General features: G+C 38.4%; 1 protein-coding gene and 2 non-coding genes across 3 annotated transcripts; all 3 read right to left on the bottom strand.

The window, feature by feature from the left end:
• Positions 1-4,039: 4,039 nt before the first annotated feature.
• Positions 4,040-4,112, bottom strand: TRNAR-UCG (transfer RNA arginine (anticodon UCG)). Its single transcript has one exon. It is a non-coding gene; the product is annotated as a tRNA-Arg (tRNA).
• Positions 4,113-9,542: 5,430 nt separating this feature from the next.
• LOC139698124 (proton-coupled amino acid transporter-like protein pathetic) lies at positions 9,543-18,545 on the bottom strand. Its single transcript, XM_071597047.1, has 5 exons — positions 18,429-18,545; positions 16,711-16,889; positions 14,401-14,585; positions 11,783-11,994; positions 9,543-9,560 (listed from the first exon to the last, which is right to left on the bottom strand). The coding sequence occupies exons 1-5, from the start codon at positions 18,543-18,545 to the stop codon at positions 9,543-9,545; spliced, it is 711 nt and encodes a 236-aa protein (XP_071453148.1).
• Positions 18,546-20,565: 2,020 nt separating this feature from the next.
• On the bottom strand, positions 20,566-20,638 carry TRNAR-UCG (transfer RNA arginine (anticodon UCG)). The gene has a single exon. It is a non-coding gene; the product is annotated as a tRNA-Arg (tRNA).
• Positions 20,639-24,347: the final 3,709 nt, after the last annotated feature.

Below are 24,347 nucleotides of genomic sequence, written 5' to 3' on the forward strand. Positions count from 1 at the left end.
CATTAAATGGGTTGAAAAGGAAGGAATACAAACAGGCGGTAGAGGAAATCATGGAGGATGGCAAAGAGCTTAGTACCATCGAAGAAAAATGGGAAAGTATCAAGAAAGGGTTGTCTAAAGCCGCAAAAGACACTATTGGAACCGTTAACGCTAAAAGGACTAGGAAACCATGGATCACGGATGAGATGATTACAAAGATGGATGAGTGGCGAAAATGGAAGAATGTAAATACAGAATTATGCAAAATGAAGTACAAAGAATTAAACAATAAATTGAGGCAGGCAACAAATAAAGCAAAAGAAGCATGGTGGAAGACGCAGTGCGAGGATATGGAAAGTCTACAGAGGAAGGGTGAAATCGGTGCGCTTTACAGCAAAGTTAAATCTTTATCGGCAAGTGAGAAAGGGAGATCCATTCTAACAGTTAGAGATAAGACGGGTAAGGTAATAGTTGACGCAGGAAAGATCCAAGAGAGATGGAAGGAATATATAGAAGAACTGTATAGTAAAGAACTTAGACCAACACAATTAGACATTGGAAAACAATATGACGTAGAGGAAGATAGCTTAGGTCCAGGCATACTAGACAATGAAATAGAAAGGGCATTAACGGAGATGAAACTAAATAAGGCTGTTGGGGTGGATAACATTCCCGTGGAACTTTTAAAATGCTTAGGAAAATGTGGGAGGAAGAGGCTATATGGGCTGATTCGTAGTATTTATGAGGAAGGATCCTGGCCGGAAGACTTTGTGAGATCAGTTTTAGTTCCTATTCCGAAAAAGGTAAAGGTTACATCATGTGAGGACTACAGGACGATAAGTTCGATATCACACGCAGCTAAAGTTGTTCTCAGGATCATAAAGAAAAGGAAAGAGAGTAGGGTAAATGACTACTTAGGGGATGATCAGTTTGGGTTTAGGAAGGGGAGAGGTATGCGTGATGCCATTGCAGTAATGAGATTATTAATCGAGAGGAATATAGAACACAACCAGGAGGTATTTGCCTGTTTCGTAGATTTCGAAAAAGCTTTTGTTTGTGTGAACTGTGAAAAACTAATGAGTATATTGCAGAAAATAGGAATAGATTGGAGAGAAAAGAGGCTAATCCGCAACCTGTACATGTCTCAGACTGCTCAGGTGCGGGTGGGGAACGGGGAGTCCGGTTGGGCAGTGTTAGGAAGAGGTGTAAGGCAGGGTTGCCCATTATCACCGTTGCTGTTCAACCTGTATGCAAAGGAAATGATCATAGAGGCGTGGGAGAACTGGAGGTAGTAATGAAAGTGGGCGGGGAATTCGTAAAAACAGTTAGGTTTGCTGATGACCAAGCTTTAGTTTGTCAGTCAGCCAAATGTTTGCAAGCATTGCTTAGTTAATTGGAAATTCAGTGCGACAGGTATGGGATGAGAATCAATATTAATAAAGCAAAGGTTATGCGATTTTCTAGAAAGAAAAAGACTAAGCTAAACATTAAAATAGGAGGGCCAAAACTAGAGCAGGTAGAACAGTTTACGTATCTCGGTAGTGTTTTGGACCAACACGGTCAAAGTAGTAGGGACGTAAGGAGAAGAATTGCGCTAGGCAAAGAGGCTTTCACAAGGAGGAGGGAGTTGATGACGGGGACGTTGAGCAAGGATATTAAGAAAAGACTCGTGAAAACATTGGTATGGTGCGTAGCTATGTACGGCGCGGAAACGTGGTCATTGAAGCAGGAGGATAGACGTAAACTGGAGGCTTTTAAAATGTGGGTGTGGAGAAGAATGGAGAAGGTGAAATGGACAGAGAAGAAAACAAATGAGGAAGTACTTGGTATGGTGGGCTATAAAATATATATACTACTATACTACCATATATATACTTACTATAAAATATAAGCATAGAGTAAATAAAGTATGTAAAATATATACGTGTATTCTCATACACGCAAACACTAATATATATATACACATATACGCTTCTTTATATCTTCATAAATGACGCTTTAATTTAATTTTTCGACGAAATCATTAAATGTTGGCCTTAAAAATAAAAATATTCTGGTGCTTGGGTCAGACTTTATCATGATTTGGCATCATGCGAAGGAAGGACGAAAGAACGAACACATTTTTTTATCAAAATAAATCTTCAAAAATATGCTCAATCATGTCCAACTGTTTTCTAAACAAGGTGAGATGGCAAGTTTTTTGGCGCTCAGATAAATCTGTCTCGGAAGGAAAGGTGGTGGAAGATAGGAGACCTCTCGTACAATCGCACCTGCGCGGAATGGTGGGCCATTCTACAGCGCTTGTGCGGAATAAATCAGATTTGAAATGTCTCGTCCAAATGCGTCACACATCAGCCGAGCGTTGGATCCGGTTCAAAAAACTGCCGACTAATTGTTTTTATCGCCCGTAGGTTTTCACAAAAGTAACTCACGCTTTAAGGAGGCTGCATTGAAATGTGAAACACGTGTCATTTTGATAAAATTTGATGAATCTGTTGTTTCAATTTCACTCAATTTGATTCATTAAAAAATTCAATCCTTTGGATTCCTCAAAATAGTGTAAATTAATCAAAAACGTAAGAAAAAACAACCACTTGGTCATTATGCCTAAACCTTTTGACAGTCGTCCTTCAATTTTACCTGTTTCTCTTTTTGTCTAAATATTCGTACTTCGGAAGGACAGATCATGTAAATTAAATGACAGAGAGATTAAAGATAAAACAGATATTATTTTTAATGATATTATTTATCCTATAAACTATAAGGGATCAAAATAACCTCCGACCACGCAATGGGAGGAAATACTTTATGTGGTATATTACAAAATACTCATATGCAACCGCTCTCTTCAACACAACCTAGCGGTGGCTACGAGGTACGGGGTAGCGACTACGGGCATCGAGATCTTGCGGTGGCTATCGTACTGGCTTCCCACCCAGAGGGCCCGGGGTTCAAATCCCGGCGGTGTTGAATATTTTTCAGAGGTAACTCGATCCCTACTTGAGGTGCTTTGTGGAGGGCACCTTGAGTGAGTACGCCGTCCGTCGGATGGGACGTTAAGCTGCGGACCCCTTGGCGTATTTCGTAAAGAGTAGGCTATGGCCGACGCCGGGTTTCTCTCCCCTCTTCATCCTTTCCTGTTCATCCCTAATGGCCGCAAATGACCTCAGCTGCCGGTCGCCTCTCCTAAATATTACTACTACTACTACGAAGACTACGCTTGACCATGAGCAGATGCCAATTAGAGTAATGAAAATAGTTTTGACGATGTTAAGCATGATATTACTTGTATATAGCAGTAAAATAGTACCATTTTGACTGTGGTGGCATGCTTTCTTAGTGCGCCATCTAGCTTGTTCAGTCGCGGAGAATGCTCTTTCTTTTTGGAGACCGTGAAAGGGAACGCCTTGGGGTTTACTCACGCTGCTCGCGTGGGCAAGGTCCCTCACAAGTCCAGCCCTCCTACATACAGCGGTAGTGTCGTACGCGAGTCCTAGGGCCGAGGGAATCTGGATTAGTATTCTTTTTCTAGAGGTGGTTAAGTTGTGTGGATGTTCGAGTTCCTAAGTGGAGAATCAGAAGGCCTCCTCTACGCTTGCCAGCCCAGGGATCGGAACTCCAGTGCATTCAGCCTTCATTTAGGTAAGTCCTGCACTATTTGCATTACTTTATTAAATTATTTCTTCTTAACCATTTCATCACATTTCCCCAAAACTTTTTTAATAAATTCAAACTTTTCGTAGCTTTCCCAAATATTCCTCGTATATGTTTCACCCAGGAGATATCATTAATTTTTTAATAAAGATAATGTAACAAACACTTTGGGCTAAACTTTTGTATAATTTGTAGAATTTTTTATTTTGCATAATGTTTGCATCTTACGAACTTGGCAATAGATCTTCCTTTTTCAAGGAGGATTATGAGGCGGTTTATAGTCACCAAAACGGCTTAATCGTTCTGAGCGGAGTAGGAAAAAAACGCCCTTGGTGAGAGTCGTAATGGTTTTGAGGTCGGAAACATAAACAGTCTTGTTCGATCGAATATCGTAAAAAAATAATGTCGACCGTGACAGGACTCGAACCTGCAATCTTCGGATCCGAAGTCCGACGCCTTATCCGTTAGGCCACACGGTCATGTCTGAAATGCCCGACTATTTTGAGATCTCCAACGGGTGGTCTACATTTGTTTTAATATCGACCCGAATGTACTTACGGTGTCGTCTACTTATCGTGGTGGATTTTGAGTTTGATATTGATGTGGAAAACGAAGACAATCCGCCGACGGATGGTCAACAACCACAAACCTGTGTGAATAGATGACGCTGGACGTACAGTTTTTTCTAACCCTAATGACATATAACTTATATATTCTTGTATCTTCCGGAATTTTCCGAGTGTGTCTGGGTACACTGCGGTGTTAAATCCTGAGCTCGGCGTAGTTGAGTCTTTTCCCCTCATATAGCCTGTGGTTTCATCACCGCGACCATTTCATGAATCTTAACCCTCAACGAATACATATTAAGGCTCAATGATTCGTTTGCAACCGCATGAAGCCATCAGAAATCATTGGTTGGTCGGAGGAACTAAAATCTCCAACCAATCACGTAGAATCGCAGACCTCCGACACGCCATCTTCCCTTAAAGAATAATCAAATTTTATTGAAAACGAAATTAATTTTCATTTTATTATTTTTTAACTTTTTTAGTATCCTGCGAGCCACCATAAGGGGTGTGGCAGGGGTTGATTACGCACCAGATTACCCTTGGCCCAAAACACATTTCCCTTCTAGCGCGGTCAGACAAACATTATTTTATTCTGATCCCTTATCGCTCGTGGGAAAAATGGCATCTGAAATATATCTGTTCTGCATTTAATATCTCGAATTTTATTCGCGTCATCTCCCTTACCGTAATACGATGGTGCTAATAAAACCTTTTCAACCATATTGCTAAAAAGACATCCTTCCAATTTATTTGCATGCTGCATTAAATCGTATAAAGTTTCCCAAGCTGATGAAAGACTATGGAAATTAATATAGTACAAATAAATAGATGCCATCAAGATAGTATATTTTTCTCTGGTTGATAGTATTTTACGATATGTATGATATAACAGCCTGGGGATCCACTGGTTCTACAAAAATTAGTTTATGTACTAAAAAACAGCAAACAATCCTCGAGAAAAAGTCTGAGGGTAGTTTCAAAAATACAGATATTCTAGATTGAAGAAATATATTTGGAAAATTTGGAATTCTGCCTGAAAACAAACTGTATGTCATCATAATAGAAAACTATTTTAATGACAAATTTAAAACGCCTGATTTAAATACAAAGGAATCGCCATTAATGGAGAATATTAAGTATTTAACAAAAAATATTCATGCGCATCAAGGTAGAGGAAAGTTGGAGTTTACTGCATCTCTAATTTTTTAATGAAATACCCAACGATTTAAGAAGATTACAGTCAGTAAATGCAGTGAAAAAGAGACTAATAGACTGTCTATTATCCATAAGAGAGTAGGGCTTGGAACAAAACTTTATTCACCATAAACGAGGTCTGTAAATTAAGTAATGAGACTGGTTTTTTGTATTAATTTTTTCATTCAATTAGAATAATAATTTTAGATTGTCACCCTCACAATAACTTCCTTCTGAAACCACACAGTGCTGGAGACTGTTCTTCCACTCCTAATAGCAGTGTTGGAACTCCGATAGTGGAATAGCCTTTACCTGGTCGCTTAAGGCCGTTTGAATGTTTTCGACTGTCCCAAAATGAGTTCCCTTGAGGTGATTATTCAACTTCGGGAAGAGAAAAAGGTCATAAGGAATCAAGTCAGGCGAATAAGGAGGCTGAGGAGCCACAGGAATGTTTTCACTGGCCACAAACTCGTTAATTGAAATAGCTTTGTGACAAGGAGCATTATCGTTATGCAACAGCCAGTTGTTCATGATGTTTGGTGGATGACCATTTTTCGAAGTTATTCAAGAACCTCCCGGTAAAAGTGTTGATTGACCGTTTCGCCTTGAGGTAGAAACTATTTGTGGACGATTCCGTGGATATCGGAAATACAAATCAACACGCATATCCTCTTCGACATCCTCATCTATGTTCTCTATCTTCACTGTCATTTAATTTGAGTATGTGTAGGTGTATTCTTAATTTATATATGTATATGTATGTATGTATGTATGGGTGTATATGTGCGTAATTATGTATGTATTTATGTATGTGTATGCATGCATGTATGTATGTTTATGTGTGTATTTGTGTATGTATGTGTGTGTGGATATGTATGTGTAGGTGTGTGTATGCATATATGTATGTATGTTTGTGTATGTGTATTTATGTGTATATGTGTGTATATATATATATATATATATATATATACACTCATATATACAGAAACATATATAAGGAAAAGGGATAGGAACACGTATAAAGGACGAACACAATAGAGGTGGGGAAGGCGGAATCGAACGGATCACAAGAGTAAAAATATTTCCTCAACCGGGACTCGAACACCGGATCTTTCCACTTGCCGGGCGGATGCTCTTAACCACTTGAGCTATCGAGGATATGTAATATACCCTGAGATCCGTGGGTCTTATATGTCGCCAAGCGCCCCGATTCTTTAGCCAAGAGATGGCGTCAGGGGGCTGTTTCACCCACCAAAGGAGAAATAGACAATACACAAGAGGAAAGGTCAGTGGTTAGAATTCATACAACATCATACAGGAAAAGAACAGTGCGTTTCGTGGCACGCATAGCCAGAAGGGAATATAGGGAATATCAACAACAGATGTACCAATTTAACAAAAAAAACAGAACTCAAATCGGAACGATGGGAGCGCCACACGGTGGTTATTCCGGGAACTTTTTGTTCAAGGTAGTAATTCTACCTTCCTCCCAGGAACATGTGGACCTGTACTCTAGAAAGTACCGCGTTCGTGCTACCAAAAATAAACGAACCGAAACAATTGAATTAGAAAAAAATCAAGGAGAACTTGAAAGCTCACTTGTCTGAATATTCAAAAAAATGCATCATGTGACTAAATACGTATAAGAATTAAAACTTGTACACTGAAAGCGCGTATTTCAGTCTCCATGTTGGAAAACATGCATGACGCGGGTATTATTATTATTATTATTTGGGATACATTGCTGTTAGGCGATAAGCCGGGTGGCAATGACATGATATAACAAACAGTAGTCATTCTTAAAACATATCACAGTGTCATTAAATAGTCGTATAGTAGACTTACAAAATAAAAAAATTAGAAAAAACAATATATTTTGATACAGCCATACACCTTCTGCCGTATTGCATTTAACAATCCCATCATGTATACCTTTTGCATTCACGCCTAAATGATTTAATGATTTTGGGTAAGGGCTTAAAGAGTTCATCAGGCAGCTGGTTCCACTCTTTGATTCCCATATTTAGGAACGAAAACTTGGCGGTGTTTGTCCTTTGGGGCACGTATTTGATTTTAAGCAGGTGATCATTCCTGCCGAGATAACATGGCTTATTTACACTCTCGTTCAGTTCTTTCCAGCCTCCGTCAGCTTTCAATATTTTAAAAATGGCACACAGTCTATTCAGCTTCCGTCTGTTCTTTAGTGACCCCCATCCTAGTGAGCCTAGCATGTCGCTTACACTGTCAGTCTGCCTATGTCGCCCTAAAACGTACCTGGCAGCCTTCCTTTGCACTGCTTCTACTTTTTTCACATGCCCTATTTCAAAGGGATCCCATACTGTGGTCGCATATTCGACAATAGGCCTTACAATTGTTTTGAAGGCCAATTCTTTAGTTGATTTAGTGCTTCCTTTGAGGCTCCGCATGACCCAGTGGAGCGATTTAAAGGCCTTGCCTACCACATAATCTGTGTGAAGTCCCCACCCTAAGTCTTTACTTAGGTGTACCCCTAGATATTTACAATTATCTTTTGTTACAATCGTTTCTCCCATTATTTTATATACCCTTCCCTCACCTGCCTTCCTTTTGGAGAATGAGATGTGGATAGTTTTTGCAATGTTTATCTCCATTTTGTTGATTTTGATCCAATTAGCCACGTTATCTATGTCACCCTGCAGAACGTCGCGATCACTGCTGCTGCTGATTTCCCTATAGAGTATACAGTCATCAGCGAACAATCGTATTTTGGAATTGACACATTCAGCAAGGTCATTCACGTAACAAAGAAACAGAGCACGCTACCCTGAGGTACTCCGGATGTGACGCGGGTTTCTTCTGAGATTTTGTGCCCAACACGAACCTGCTGGGTTCTATCTTGTAGGAAGGCCTTCGTCCATAGTAGTACTCTTTTATCAATATTTAGTTTTCCAATTTTATCTAACAATCTGTCATGGGGAACCCTGTCGAAGGCTTTTGAGAAGTCGAGTATAACTGCATCTATTTCTTTACCTTTGTCTAAGCAGTCTGATATTTCCTGGCAGAGTCCAAGTAGTTGGGTTTCGCATGAGTACCCTTTGCGAAAGCCATGTTGGTATTTAAATAGCCAGTCCTTATCCTCCCAGTGGTCACGTAGATATTTTGCGACCTTCTTCTCCATTAGTTTACAGGTTACAGACGTTAGGCTAATGGGGCGATAGTTCACTACACTGCTATTGGTCCCTCCCTTAAAAATTGGTATTACATAAGCCTTCCTCCAATCATCGGGGATTTGATGATTATTTAACGTGATGTTAAAAATGGTGCGCAGATACGGTATCATTGCCTCTGACCCTAATTAAAGTATGTATTTAGTAGTTTTCTCCAATATAGACGGAATACAATGGCAGCGCAAGGAGTTCGTGTAAGCCTGAAACTTAAAATTAGTGCAACTGGTGTATATCCAGCAAAATTATTGTGAAACAGTATACCTATCTTGGGAGTGTTTTCGACAAATGTATCAAAATTAGAATAACCACATAACAGAGTCATCCGCTAATATGCGTTTCAATGAAACAATTTCAGAGAGTAAAAATCATTCGCCTTGACCGGGACAAGTTACTGTTGTGGCATTTCCAGCAGTTTCTTTGGAATTTGCCAAGGTATAAACAGCCTAAGTGTTTAAAAGTTGGCTTTAACCTCGTGAACTGTGGTGCAACTACGAATGCCTGTGACATTGTATGTTCGGTATTTCGTCACAACATCTTGTTCCTTTAAAGCCCCCAAAATTTCTGAGTTTATGAGGACGCCTCGATAGCTTAACTGGCGAAAGCACTCAAAGACCAGACACTGAGGGATCCGGGTTCGAATCCTGGGCAAGATGAATGATTTTTACACTCTGAAATTGTTGCATTGAAACACATATTAGCGGCGGTAGTAGGTTAAAATTTACTGTTGCGGCATCTCCAGCAGTTTCTTTGGAATTTGTATGATACTTATTCAAGGGTGCCGATTCTTTAAAATAATTTTCATAAAATACCATTTTATCAATACGATATACTATTGATACTTTTACAATTATGGCTAAACTGTTAATAAATCGTATTCAATTGTAGTAATAGTATTAATGTGATATTCGTCGATTCTTGTTTTATATTTCATCTCGGAACACTAATGATCCAAGGACCACTGTTTGGAGAAAATAAAAAACGTCAAATTATATCAAAATGGTGTATTTCACTAAAATAACTGTACAGATGAGTATGACCCTTGACTATTGTCATCAGCCACAACCATATTATAGAGTACTGATTTATGCATTAACATTTATTTATTCATACATTAGCACTTTTTGTGAGCTTTTTTTAATAAATTTATACTTAATAATGAGGAATAAATACAAAATAATGCGTAATCACACTCATATGCACTTTTAAATAAGCGTACTTTTCACATCAAGGGACAAAATTTCACCCATATATTCAAATCAATGTGATCTGTTATTATTGCATACATTGAAGAAAAACGGTCCATTCCAGATTTGCATCTGGAACCACAGCATGAAAAGTCAGTAATAACATTGGTATAATTGATGAAGAAATACGTTCCATTCTTCCTGCATTTCTTCATAATTATTTCCTCCAAATAATATTTTTAGGTTTTAGATGCAGTTTCTCTTTCGGGACCCTTTCTCTGCTTATCGCCTCTTATATTCCTAGTAGTAGTTTTGAGGGGAGGCGACCGACAGCTGAGGTCATTTGCGCCATAGGGGATGGATAGGAAAGGATGAAGAGTGGAGAGAAACCCGGCGTCGGCATTAGCCTACTCTTTACGAAAGGCGCCAAGGGGTCCGCAGCTTAACGTCCCATCCGACGGACGGCGTACTCACTCAAAGTGCCCTCCACAAAGCACCTCAAGTAGGGATCGAGATACCTCTGAAAAATATTCAACACCGCCGGGATTTGAACCCGGGCCCTCCGGGTGGGAAGCCAGTACGCTAGCCCCCGCACCATCTCGATCCCCTATTATTTTGCTGCGGAGTACAATCAGTACATAGCCATCTTAAAATATCTGCTTTAAGGTTCTATTTTTAGAAGGAAGTGCATATAGTATATCACTTCAGAGGGAATCTGCGAATTTTTTTTTCTTATTTGCGTCATTTTTCTAATATTTGCATGAATCGTATTAGTTGCGACAGTGCAACCAGAAGTAAAATCCTCATAATTCTTATCTTCCGGTAGTGGTAATTTTCTTTTTAAAATAAAATAGACCGATTTAAAAAATATTTTTTTTTAGTTTGATTTAGCTTAATCCCTTAAAATCATTTTTTGAAGCTACGACCTGGGATGAAGTCCTCGATAGAAAATGAATTTCTATTTAGCTTGAGCTAATTTCTAATTTAGCTGGACGATTCCTCTCTCCGACTTTCTAATTGGTTCTCTATGATACTCTTTCCTATTTCACCAAACTACCTTATTCAGTAAACAAATAAAACTACGGAATTAGCTCTGCGTGAGCTATAAACTGCCTTATTTGTACACGATGTAAATTTTTAAATGCGTATGAGGCATCGTGGAGGAAAATTGGAGTACCTTAAATATCAAACCCTTCCATACTCTTTCGTTCGCAAAGATATTTTAACAAATGGGGCAACGAAATAATACTAAGGAAGCATATGTTTTAATATTTCTATAAAGGAATTCAATTTACGCAAAGTTTTCGGCCATGTTGCGCTCAGTTATGCAACAATGAGGTGCTACGTGGAGGCTACACGCGCTAAAAAAAAGTTTTCCTTCATAATACCATGCAAAATGATCTCGCTGTATGTACACTTCGATAAGGTACTCAAGTTCTATACTACTTGCAGGACACAAAGACTAAATAAATTCTGTTCCAAAGACTTTAGGGCTTTGATTTCTTGAGGTATAATTTATCCCAATCCTAGTAAAAAGGTTCCTAAAATATTGCCGATAGATATTGTTGGGTAGCAAAGAAAGTTCATCAAGAGATGTATTCATAACTGGATTTGGAAGTTGGACTATTGAAATAGAACCAATTAGAATGATGAGGCTATATTTTTTTATTTTTGCCTTAAATAAATAATAACCTTTTTTGTATGGATCAACACTCATGCGTATTGATGAAATAAATAAGACTTATCAAAAGAATTATTAAATGAGACGGGAGAAATTAGCGAAAACATTGCTTAATGGACGTGAGGGTTGTTCTTCCGCGTTAATGTAGAGCACGCTATTCGAACTTCCCTCAACATTTAATGCTCCTCCAGTCTCTCATTAGAACACCTTGAGTCAATTCGGATACAGCACTGAACGTGATCTGATCTAATTTCCCCACATTTCTCTTCCCATTCCGGATGGAGCCGTGGTTCACGATGGGTTCGCGATGCTTACGATATTTGTCCAAACTCCCGTGGCCATCCCCACCACTCCGAAGATGATGATGCCGAGGTTTTTCCAGAGGATCCAGTAGAACTTTCCCAGTTTGTCGTACCTGTACACTGTCTCTATGATGGCCGGAATTATGATCCCGGCGGTCGATAGGCACACTGCTCCAATGAGTCCCATGAGAGAGTTCAGGTTCGGTATTCCTAGGGCTACGCATCCTAAGGACAAAAAAAATGAATTCATTTTAGATCTTGGCTAAGCGGGATAGAGGAATGAAAAGAATAGACTTCTCAGACAGTATGAAGGCAGACAGAAGTTAACGAAGGACTACAGAAGGAAATAATGTAGTGCAAGCAAGAGGAAGTTTTCGTGACATGTAAAAAAATAATAGACGCTTGGAAAAGTTAAAAAACCTTACTTATTAAGGACAATGTCTTGAATTAAATGAATGGAAACAGAATAATTGACAAAAATTTGTTTTATGCGTCGATAACCTGTAAAAAAAATATTTCAATAAAATCGAATTAGAATATATTTGGCTACAAATAAACACAATTGTGTTTGGTGAAATGTTGTGTTTCGATTGTAATTGTTGGAATATTAACTTGCTTAGTTGAGATTGAAATTGTGTGGAATAAAGGAAGACTTTAGGAAGCTTTCGGTGACTGACTTCTCTTATCTCATCTGACTTAGTATTTCTACATAGTTTTGGACTCTAATAATTTCCTCCTTTTTACGAGTGAACTCCAATGTTTTCACTCGTATCAAACCTTCCTGAAAGCCTCTCAGTCTGGTGGAATGCGGACCGCCATCTTGCGATCAGTTGAAGAGAGGACACGCTTTGCGTCAGTTGAGAGAGTCTCATTAGGATCGAAGTAAACTATCTTTATTTTTGGGCTGATATTGTTTTTAAGATTTGTGCACTTTCCTGGTATAAAAAACCCCAATGTGGTCGAGATGGTCTATTTGGTGAAGCAATAGGCTGCTGGCCGGATACTTCGCTTTTCATCGCGTTGATTTTATTCCTATTTGCTAATTGGACAAGCTGAATAATGTATAAGTTTTATTTAGTAGATTTCAAAATTTTGTTCGATGGATTAAATATGGTAGAATTAATTAATATATTGCAGAAAATAGGAGTATATTGTAGGGATAGGAGACTAATTCGCAACCCGTACATGTCTCAGACTGCTTAGGTGCGAGTGTGGAACGGAGAGTCGGGATGGGGAGTATTAGGAAATGGAGTAACTCAGGCGGTCCCTTATCGCCTTTGATGTTTAACTTATATGTGGAGGAAATGATTTAAAGAGACTTGGGAAGAACTAGAGATAGGAATGAAATTCGGTGGGGAATTCATGAAATCTTAGGTTTGCTCACGATCAAACTTTTAGTTTACCAGTCAGGCACAGAGGTTGCAAACTCTGCTGAGTGCATTGAAAAGTCAGTGCAATAGGTTTGAGATGAGAAACAATGGAAACAATAGAAAAGTTACGTTGTTATTCAGATAGATGAAAGCTAAATTAAACATTCGAACAAGAATTCATAAAATTGAAATGTTGGAACTGTCGACTCATCTGGAAAGTGTTTTGGACCAAAATGGTCACATTAGTAGGGGGATGAAAAGAAAATATGCATGAGGCAAAGAGGTCTTTACTAGGAGGAGGGAATTGATGTTAGAATAAATTTAAACAAAACAATAATCATGCGGATTTCCAAAGAGAGGATAACTAAATTAAATTTTTAAATGGGAGTTCAGAAACTAGATCAGGTGTAGCACTTTGTATCAGGGATGTGAACCTTCAAATGGAGTGAATTGATAACAAGGTAGTTGAGGAAGGATGTTTAGAAAAGGCTAGTCAAAACTTGGATATAAAGTGTGGTTTTGTACGGCAAGGAGACATGGTCGTTGAAACAACATGATAGGCGCAGATCGGGGGCCTTTGAAATGTGCGTGGAGAGAGGGATTGAAAGGATGAAATGGGCGGATAGGAAACTACTGGGAGAAATTCAAAACAGGCACAGGAAAGGTGGAGTATTTTGATTGGCGATGATACGTTGAAGACTGTGATAGAGGGTAGAATGCCAGACAAGCGAGGAAGGGGTAGGAATTATGCATGTTGGACGGAATGGAGGGAGGAAGGAAATATTAGCATTTGAAGAACTGTTTTTTGTATTGTCGGAGAGTCAGGTCTTGTTTTGTTTTGTTACGAGGGGCAAAGAAATGTGTCGCTGCACAGTTATATATTGCGTGCCCATCCAAAGAGAAACTCTATCGTTAGAATAACAATAATAATAAGTAAGTAATAGTTCATCAATACCGAGATTTGTCGAAGATGTGATGCCTAGGACTCGTCATTTATTTGGGTATATATGATATAAGTACTCCTAATGGAAGTTACAGAACAAAATTATATTCTTCGATCAAAATAGATTCTTACAAAGCAAACTAGTGGTATTCTGCTGTTTTGGAATCGTTTCTTCCATTAATAATTTCAACAGAGCTCCTTTTTTTACATTATCTCACTCGCACATTTTTGCATACTCATGGACACTTAATTACGCGTCAGAAATAGGCACCCCAAGAATTAAAGTGTACATTACTTGTAACAAAATGTTGGACTCACCTGTAAACAGCACAAATGCTAAACGGAGGATATGTTCTGGTTGGATTGGACCCCTCCAGACCTTATCGCTCACTCCCAGTTTCCTGGATAATGTAGGCCAGGTTAAAAGGACGGGAACGAACATCTGAAGGGGATAGGAGCACATCACAGCTATCGCAACCATGAGTTTCGACGCCTGAGACAACCTGTTCAAGAAAGAAATCCAAATCATCAGTATTCATGGGCAAAATAGGTAGTTTTTATTGATTTTGAGACACTTTATGTATTTATATTGATTGATTAAATGTCAAGGTTAACAGACTTGAATATTCTGCCGGATAATAACTATTTTCAGGTATTTCTGGTGTGCACTAAGCATGCATTTTAACAGGTCCTTTTATGGCAATATTTGAAAATACGCTGTTCTTATTGAGCTTACTTTGCATGGTACATCATAATTATAGCGAAAACTTGAATGGGCTAACAGAATTGACAGTTTCTTAATGCTCCTTTCGTAGTGTTGAGTGACATTGACAAAAGCCGCCTGTTGGTTAATACGTAGGTTTTGGCTGATATACTATAGATATAGTATAGCAAACAAAAATTGAGCAGACATTTTCATATATAAGTATGCAAACGATTCCAAATAAAATAATCGTCAGTTGAACTGGTAACACTAAGATGAAAGAGTGCTAAAATAATTTTTTGCACGGAAATAAATGTGCATAATTGAGATACATAAATTATACCTACTAAGTAGGCAATGTTACTATATTTATCGTGCGCAATTTTCTTCATAGGTCGTAGATGGGCATTCTTCCCTCATTTTTCATTATTTCTAGTTGTCGCAAAACTTCATTCTCAATGGTTAGCATTAAACCTTTTGCGATCAATTTGTGGAATATTGTCTGGACGATGGTTAGCGCGCTCACCCAAGAGAGCGCCTCTTTTAATCGGAGATTAATATATTTAGAGCATGGTTTCATTATTTTTTTCGTATAAATGGCTTGGATACTTATTTATGATACGATATGACAATCGGAAATGAAAATACTTTGTTCTTCCACATATATTTTATTATACACGACCTAGGTTTAGACTTAAAAAGTCATCATCAGGAGCCAGTTCCTTTCCCTGTGCCGGTGGTTTATTAGAAAGATTTGGTACCCGAAAACTCTCATAAATTGGATGGAGCTGAGGGTGCTAAGTGAGGCTTGCCCGGGAATCAATCCCGCGACCTCCGGTCAGTAGTCCAACGCTCTGGGATACCGCGAACCACACACACACACACACACACGCGCGCATATACATATATATATATATATATATATATATATATATATATATATATATATATGAATTTGAATGTATGTATATATATATATATATATATAATATATATATACATTCAAACACAAAATCCCGCCAAACGGCGAATTAAATACTCATTTATATAGAAACAGATATAAGGAAAAGGGATAGGAACACACATAAAGGACGAACACAATAAAGGTGGGGAAGGCGGAATCGAACGGATCACTAGAGTAAAAATATTTCCTTGACCGGGACTCGAACACCGGATCTTTCCACTTGCCGGGCGGATATATAAAACCACATATACAGAAATATATATATTTTTAATCATATCAATAAAAATTATATATATATAAATATGTCATATTTTATATAATATTATATATATATTATATAACATTATATATGTATATATATAATATATACATATATAAAATATATGAGTATGTATATAATTTATCAGTTACATTTTATAATTTGAATCGCTACATATTAATCTACATCGCCACGCTGTCCTGCAAGCTCCGGCATGGTGCGAGGCATGGGGTAAATCCACATCTTGAAAGTACAATACGTGAGGAGTTGCGATCACGCTCACACGTGGAAGACTGGTATTTGCAAAAACCCTCGTCGTATTAAGAAACGAAAAAATGACGTTTTTAAATTTAGCGGAAGAACAACCATAAACATTAGAAGTGAGATAATGCATACAAAGAAAAAATAGAGGCTCTCCTAAAAAATGTTCCTGGTACATATATTAAGGAATATTAAAATTAATAATCGCTGCATAATAAAAAAAGAAAGAAAAATATTTTGACTTTTAGCCCTGCAATGGGTTTAATGCCGAGGGAATGAGTTAGAAGAATCGATTTTGTTGCTTATCGTGGAATGTTCATTTATTGTGTGTTTATGTGAAGTGCTTCGGTTTCCATTTATTTGCGTGACCCGCGTCTTTCAAATTACGGGATATGCGCTTTCCTTTAACCATGAGGCCTCTTCTGTAGCATATCAACTTACGGTTCACCGTTCGGAAGGTTGAGTGATATGCTCCCGGAAGTTTTATCCCCGAACTTGAGGTAACCGAAGTAGCCGACCACGCAGTACAGGGTGACAACCACACACATGGCGGTGTTGAGAACACGAAAGCACCCGGTGAAGTTCATCGGGTCTTGCATGTTATTTTCCAGCGGCATAATCTGTTGGGATAGAAAACGGATTGGGATGGGAATTACCACATTTTAACACTGTTCTCGCCATTCAGAAAATGAAATTATGTAAAATCTAACAGTCACAGATAAGATTTCTTTGCATAGATTTTGTTGCAAATTTACTAGTATTTCCATTGAACTGAAAATTTAGGATATACTTTGATCAATTAGTCTTTGCTTCACGTGCATACCATCTTTTATCTGAATTTGAGTTGTGTCTGTGGATAGTATTTTTGCAGGACATAAAATATTTTACGAATTTTTCATAGACAAATATTGGTTGAAGACATAAAGTCATAGATATTTGATTCTAGAGCAATCAGTACGAAATGATACAGGGTGCGCAAACATAACTTCCTTTTTTGAAATGCTTCCTAATTTTAGAAAAAGGTAGTTATGTTGCTGCACCCTGTATCATGGCTTAGGAAGCTATGTTGCCGCACCCTATGAAAGGGTTTCACGAAAGAAACGGCTGAGATAATAGTGATAAGATACTCTCAAAGATTTTCACTTAGAAAAATGAACATTTAAAGGTATTCAACTACTTCTCCATTGATCAGAAAGGAATGTAACTTCGCGTTACTACAAAGAAAAGGAGTATTTGTAGATGAATTCATGATAAGGCAACGCTAGGACTCGTATTTCTATGACCTTGTATTGAATAGAATAAAATCTATGATAGATATTCTGATCTACTTTAATCGATAATCAATGCGTATGTTGCACAACGCAACATTTCAGCATAATGATTCAAGAGGCGCAGAGTTATAGGCAGGCAACAGAAGAATTGAAAAAAAATTGGAATGACAGAAGGTGGATAGTCTATAAAATCAATGATATTTGCATATGACCAGGTTTTAGAGAATCAGATAAAGGGTTATAATCACTATTCAGTCATTTAGGAAATCAGCCGTAATGGTATAATATGAGAACCAAAGTAAACAAAAGGAAGTTGACGAGGTTTCGGAAAAGGAGGAAGGACAATTTAACTTTAAAAGTGGAGCGTATACTGCACTAGAATGTGTGAAACGGTTACTTTGGAAGTCTTTTGGACCGAAATGACCAAAGTAGTAGTGAAATAAGAAGAACAATGTTTCCTAGGCAAAGCATCTTTCACAATAAGGAGGGAATTGATGCCACAGGCGTTAAGCAATGATGTTAAGAAATGGCTCGACAAAATTTGATATGGAACGAGGTATTGTACGGCACAAAACGTTAGTCTTTGCAGCAAGGAGATAGGCGTGGGCTTCAGATATAGGCATGGGTAAGGTAAGATATGAACATGGTGAAACATGGTGAAGAGCTAGACTTAATGAAGAAGAAGAGAGGATTTTTGGGAGAAATCCAAAGGTGTCAGGAAAGATGGATACGCAAACGAAATTGAGAAGGTTTTAAAGTAGCGTGGGATGTCATAATGTGTCTTGTTAGGCCAGGTAGAGATATTTAGCCTTCTTCTCTCTGTGTCCATCCCAAACCTACCTAAAGCGGTAGACTAGCAATTAATTATGAAAGCACCCCTTTTCTTACCACTCCGATGCCTTCGAGGGCGAAGACGGCCGTGCTGAAGAAGGCGGGCAGGTCTGCGAAGGAGGTGAAGTCAGGGCGGGAGGAGGTCGGGGGCATGTCTCGCAGGACGTAGTACATGATGATGCCGAGGGAGATGACGATCAGGATGTTGGAGAGGAGGGAGAGCGGGGCAAGGTGTTTGAGATTCCGAATCCAGCAAACAATCATGATGGGGATGAGGACAACGGCAATGTAGCCACGGAACGGGAATTCGGCCCCCGTCCATGTTTCCACCAACTGCAAATGGAAGTAAGTGTATTGAGTATTATATATATATATATATACTATATATATAAACCATAAACACAGTAATCAACCCGAAGGTCGGTTTAGTAGGTGATGGTAGAGATCACCCAGTACTAAGCCCTATGCGGCGTGTGAAAATTCACACATCAGGGTAGGGGGGCCAGTTCCTTTCCCTGTGCCGGTTATGGTTTCCCAGGAAGACCTGGTACCCGAAAAATCACTTTAGCTTGGGTGGAGCTGCAGGTGCCCAGAGTGTCTTGCCCGGGAATCGAACCCGGGACCCTCTGGTCAACAGTCTAATGCTCTACCCTACCCACTGGACTACCGCGACCCTTATATATATATATATATATATATATATATATATATATATATATATATATATATATATATATATATACACACACACACACATACATGTATAGTCTGTATATCTGTACTCTATTTTTATTATATTCTTTCATTACACGCACACATATTTGTAATATCAGGATTGAATTTGTGGAAATCATACATTATTTAAAACCACGTTCCGGGTTTTAATGCATAGCATTATCTTCAAGTACATTTAAATGATTTACCTGCAGGTATATACAATTTGTTTACGGGGCAAAGGTAGAGGAGCGAAAGGAGGCATTTTGGATTTGGCAGCAGTAGGGTGGGGTTTTAAAAGAGGAAAAGGTTTGACACATCAAATTAAATTGAAAAAACATACTACATTGTCTTCTTAAGGAGTCATTAAATTACATTTTCCTCAAGAAAATGGTCCACTACAGTCAAATTTTCAAATAATGGCAAAGCATTCCTGAAAAGGGAAATTTACTTTTTTTTACAACTACAAGGTACCCTGCAAGCCACGTCTGGGGTGTGTGGTAGGGGGTGTTTACAAATCAGACTACTTTTTACCCAGAATAGTTTTACCCTCCTAGCCCGGTCGGACGTTATGCTAAATGCTAACGCTATAAATATGCTAAAAAATCGCCCAAAATATCTTATAATCATAATAACTCTCATTCCTTCTGTCGCTAGATACATAATTCCTTATATTTTTCATCGTGGCATGACATAGCCTTTGGCATCGAAGTGATTTTCTAATATTCGCGTTCTACCATCAATGTTCGGCGTTATATTTTATACATTCAATTACTATGACCATGTTGTCTGCTGAGCGCGTCATGTGAAGGTAGTTTGTCTACGTATCCTCAGTATTTCAGAGTATACAAAATTTCATAAAGTGTGCAAATTGGCTCTGTAACAAGAATTTTAAGCCATTTTAGTCGCCTTCCATTAACAGGAAAAATACTTCTTTTTGGTTTCTTGTTTTGGACGCGATCCATTTAGACAATCAATCCAACTTGATGAGGATTCCATGTACTCGCAGCATATACTAAAGGAGACCTTCAGAGCGAAAGATGGCATTTCTTTTTAACCGTTCTATCACACTTCCCCAAAACTCTTCTAATAAATTTTAATTTTTTGGTAGTTTGTCTGCCTATTACTCGTGTATGTTTCACCCAGGAGAGGTCGTTAAAGTTATAAACCCTCCGGAACATACACATGAGAACGAGGCTAACTGTGGTGATCATTTCAATTTTGTAAATATTGGTAATGTAACAAAAACTTTGGGCTAACATTTTGTATACTTTGTATACATTTTTTATTGTGTGAATATGTTTGCATCTAACGCACTTGGTAATAGATATTCCTTTTTCAAGGAGGATTAGTAGCGGTTTACAGTCACCAAAACGGTTTTATCGTTCGGAGCAGGAAAAAACGCCCTTGATAAGAGTCGTTAGGGTTTTGAGGTCGGAAACATAAATAGTCTTGTTCGATCATCATAAAAAAATAATGTCGACCGTGACAGGACTCGAACCTGCAATCTTCGGATCCGAAGTCCGACGCCTTATCCGTTAGGCCACACGGTCCTGCCTGAAATGGCGGACTATTTTGAGATCTCCAACGGGCGGTCTACATTTGTTTTAATATCGACCCGAATGTACTTACGGTGTAGTCTACTTATAGTGGGTGATATTGATGTTGAGTTTGATATTGATGTGGAAAACGAAGACAATCCACCGACGGATGGTCAACAACCACAAACCTGTGTGAATAGATGACGCTGGACGTAAAGTTTTTTCTAACCCTAATGAAATATAACATATATTCTTGAATCGTTCGGAATTTTCCGAGCGTGTCTGGTAACACTGCGGTATTTAATCCTGAGTTCGGCGTAGTTGAGTCTTTTCCCCTGATATAGCCTGTAGTTTCATCACCGCGACCATAGAAATATATTTCGAAAATTCGGAATTCTGCCTGCAAACGGGCTGTATGTCATCATAATAGAAAACTATTTTATGACAAATATAAAATACCTGGTTCAATTAAAAAGGAATTACCATTTAGGGGCAATATTGAGTATTTAACATAAAAATTCATAGGAATCAAGGTTGAGCAAACTTGGAGTATACTGTGCCCCTAATTTTTAATGAAATAACCAAAGATTTAAGATTACAGTCAGTAAATGCTGCGAAAAGGAGAATAAAAGACTGTTTATTGCACAGATAGAACTAGGGCTTGAAACAAAACTTAATACAATATGTGTAGTTTCATAATTACAACACTTAAAGCTATCAATTTAATTTACATGACGCCTACTGTCAAGTCAGAACTTACCGGCTTAGCAGGGCCAGAATGAGTATTCCATTTATTAATCTTTAATTCATACTACTATTGTATATTATGAAGATCTTACCACTATGGTATGTGATAAAGATTGTATTTTATATTTATTGATTGCAATTCTGTTGTATATAATATGGGATGAAGGTTATACTATTATTGCGTTTGAAAAAAAAAGAAATAAATAAATAGTTGATAAGTTGAAAAAAACATGTAAACTCAATGTTGCCGTCGCTCAGCCAGCCTCTTCTCGGTTATCCCTGTATCTCTGTCACGTAATCCTGCAGGTAGCGCGTTCCCCCTCTCGTTTATATTCTCGACAATGTTCTAATTCAGTCGACACAGTGTAATACAGGTTCTTTACCTTCCATGATCAAGGTTGAGTGTTACAGTACTCGACTAATGAAGCGAACAGGCTAATTGTTCACTCACTAACCTGCTTCCAGTTTGATGCGATGAAGACAACGTAAACGCTGCAGCCGCCCATCGCGACGACACAGATGGACGTGTTGACAATCGTGGAGGCTAGCGCACCGAATCTCCTCAGAGGCCTAGGACCGTTAAGGAATGCGGCTTCCGCAGTTCCACCGTAGCTCAGCGAGGGCACGCTGAGTATCATGCATAGCTCATGCGACGTCACCACCTATAAGAGTCGCGATCATTCATAGTCATTACACGTGCGTTCGAAGTTCGAAGATTGGTTTGACGGCCAGCCTTCAGTAAATCACTCGCCAATGATAGTACGATGTGAGTAATGATTGAGGCCGAAAAGCTTTGGTTTTCCGTATTGATTGGAAAATCATTCAAAAATAATACGTCCTGATCCATACAAGAATATGTAAGCTGCCATAAGGACGTGCCGTGGCGGGGTATGTTACGTAACCATTCTACATTAGTGTAAATATATACTTATACAAAAAAATAGATGCATAAAATTGAAGAACGAATTCACAGAACAATCAATTATGTCAATTTTTCTGCTTTTTTCATTAAAGTATAACTTTTTTATTTGAAACATAAAGTTTTTGTTCGTAAAAATTTCCAATCTCAAGGATAGTAAGCAATGTTAAGGTATTCAATCATGCTGGAAGGCAGAAAATAACAAAGGGAGAACAGTTTACTCATGTAGAAATGATTTAAACAAAGAGGTTCAAAGTAGTGAGGATATTGAAAAAAAGATACAATGATGAAAGAAGCATTAGAGATGGGGATTTGATGACTGGGACGTTAAATGTGGAGAAAATATTAGCGAAGAGTTAGTCTGTCTTCTGACTTCACTGTCATTTACTTAAATAATTTTTCCTTTTCTTTTCGGTGCGCAAATCTGTGCTAAATGAATTTGTGTCTGACTATATGTATTTATTTGTAAGTATGAATTTAACTATAAGTTTTATGCCTAATATAATATGTATACGACGATGGGTTAAAATGGAAGAGGGGACCATTAGGTCTCAATTTCCCCCAAATAAAGACCTCTATCTATTTTTCTATCTTGATTCAAGGGTATATATCCAAATTTCTCTGGCACATCCGTCTCATTTTAATCTCTCCTCGTGGTAATTTTCAAGAACCGACTGGATTTCTCTCTGAACTTTTTCCATTTGTTTAAATTACATTCTCTGATTTCTCATCTCACTCCTCATTGAGAATCGATCACCTTTAACTTAACCTCGCGTAACTTTAATGGTTTTAGACTACCACAAGTCTTGGGACTTCTTTCAAATCAAGCTTACCAGTGCGTGTACGCAGTGTGTACAGACCAATCCGATGAAGAACGTTGCCACGAGCCCGAAAGATAATCCGGCGTTACTGAAAGCCAGCGGCATCGCCAATATCCCTGCTCCGAGAGAACCCTTGATCAAGTGAACCAGCGTGTCCGTATCACTGCGAAACAAAGTGGAAGGAAATTTAAAAATACGAAATGGAATATGTATGCCAGGATCCCATCCTCTTGCGCCATACGACGGACTAATTGTTTAAAATTTTAAGTAGTGTATGGATAAAACGGGATTGAGATCGCAGCGAATGAGACAATTGGAATGGAAAATTGTTAGATAATTGAGGAGGTATGTTCTACGGGAAAATTAATTAAAAGTTTATTTGGAAGAAGGAAATGGACGAGCTTTGACACGAAAATGGACGGAAGTACGTAAAAATAGCTAAATATTAAACTAGGCGAGAAACTGATAAGGCCAAGGATATATCATGAAGAATTTTTAGTGAGACTTTATGGAGATATTTTCGAGGCAAGGATAATAGAAGTCCTTTATAAGAAATTGGATAATAATCAGGATAAAGCATGGTAAGAATTATACCGACCATAAGAGATGAGCTATGGAATATACAATATATTAACAGAGTAAGCAGATTTTCACGGAAATTGGAATGAATTCGTTGACATACTTTATGATAAACATGAACGTCCCGTTTATAAATATAAACGGAATGCGAAGTAGAAGAGGATAACCTGAGTCCATTAATGTGACACGTAGGTAGCGAGAGAGAGAAAAAAAACGCTGAGTGAGAGAAAGTCGAGCTAGGGCTAAGGATTACATCAATACCCGCACGATTTATCAATAAGAAAGAGTTCAGGGGACTTGCTAGAAACTGCGGGAGATGCCGCAACAGTAACTTTTAACGGAGTCATCCGCTAACATGCATTTCAATGCAACAATTTCAGAGTGTAAAAACCATTGGTTCAAATACCGGTCAAGGCGAATGATTTTTAAACTCTGAAATTGTTGCATTGAAATGCATGTCAGCGGATGACTCCGTTAAAAGTTAATGTTGCGGCATCTCGGGCATTTTCTTGGAATTTGTCTAAGGTATTAGTAGCTAAGTGTTTAAAGTTGGCTTTCACCCCGCTGAAGAGCAGAGATGCTGGGCAGCGGAGAAACTCGGCCAGATAGGGCCGGTGCACCACTAAGGGCCCTCACCACACGAAGGAAGGGCCCG

This window comes from Hetaerina americana, unplaced genomic scaffold (assembly GCF_022747635.1).
Source record: "Hetaerina americana unplaced genomic scaffold, ioHetAmer1.1.p SCAF_8, whole genome shotgun sequence".
NCBI classification, from domain to species: domain Eukaryota; kingdom Metazoa; phylum Arthropoda; class Insecta; order Odonata; family Calopterygidae; genus Hetaerina; species Hetaerina americana.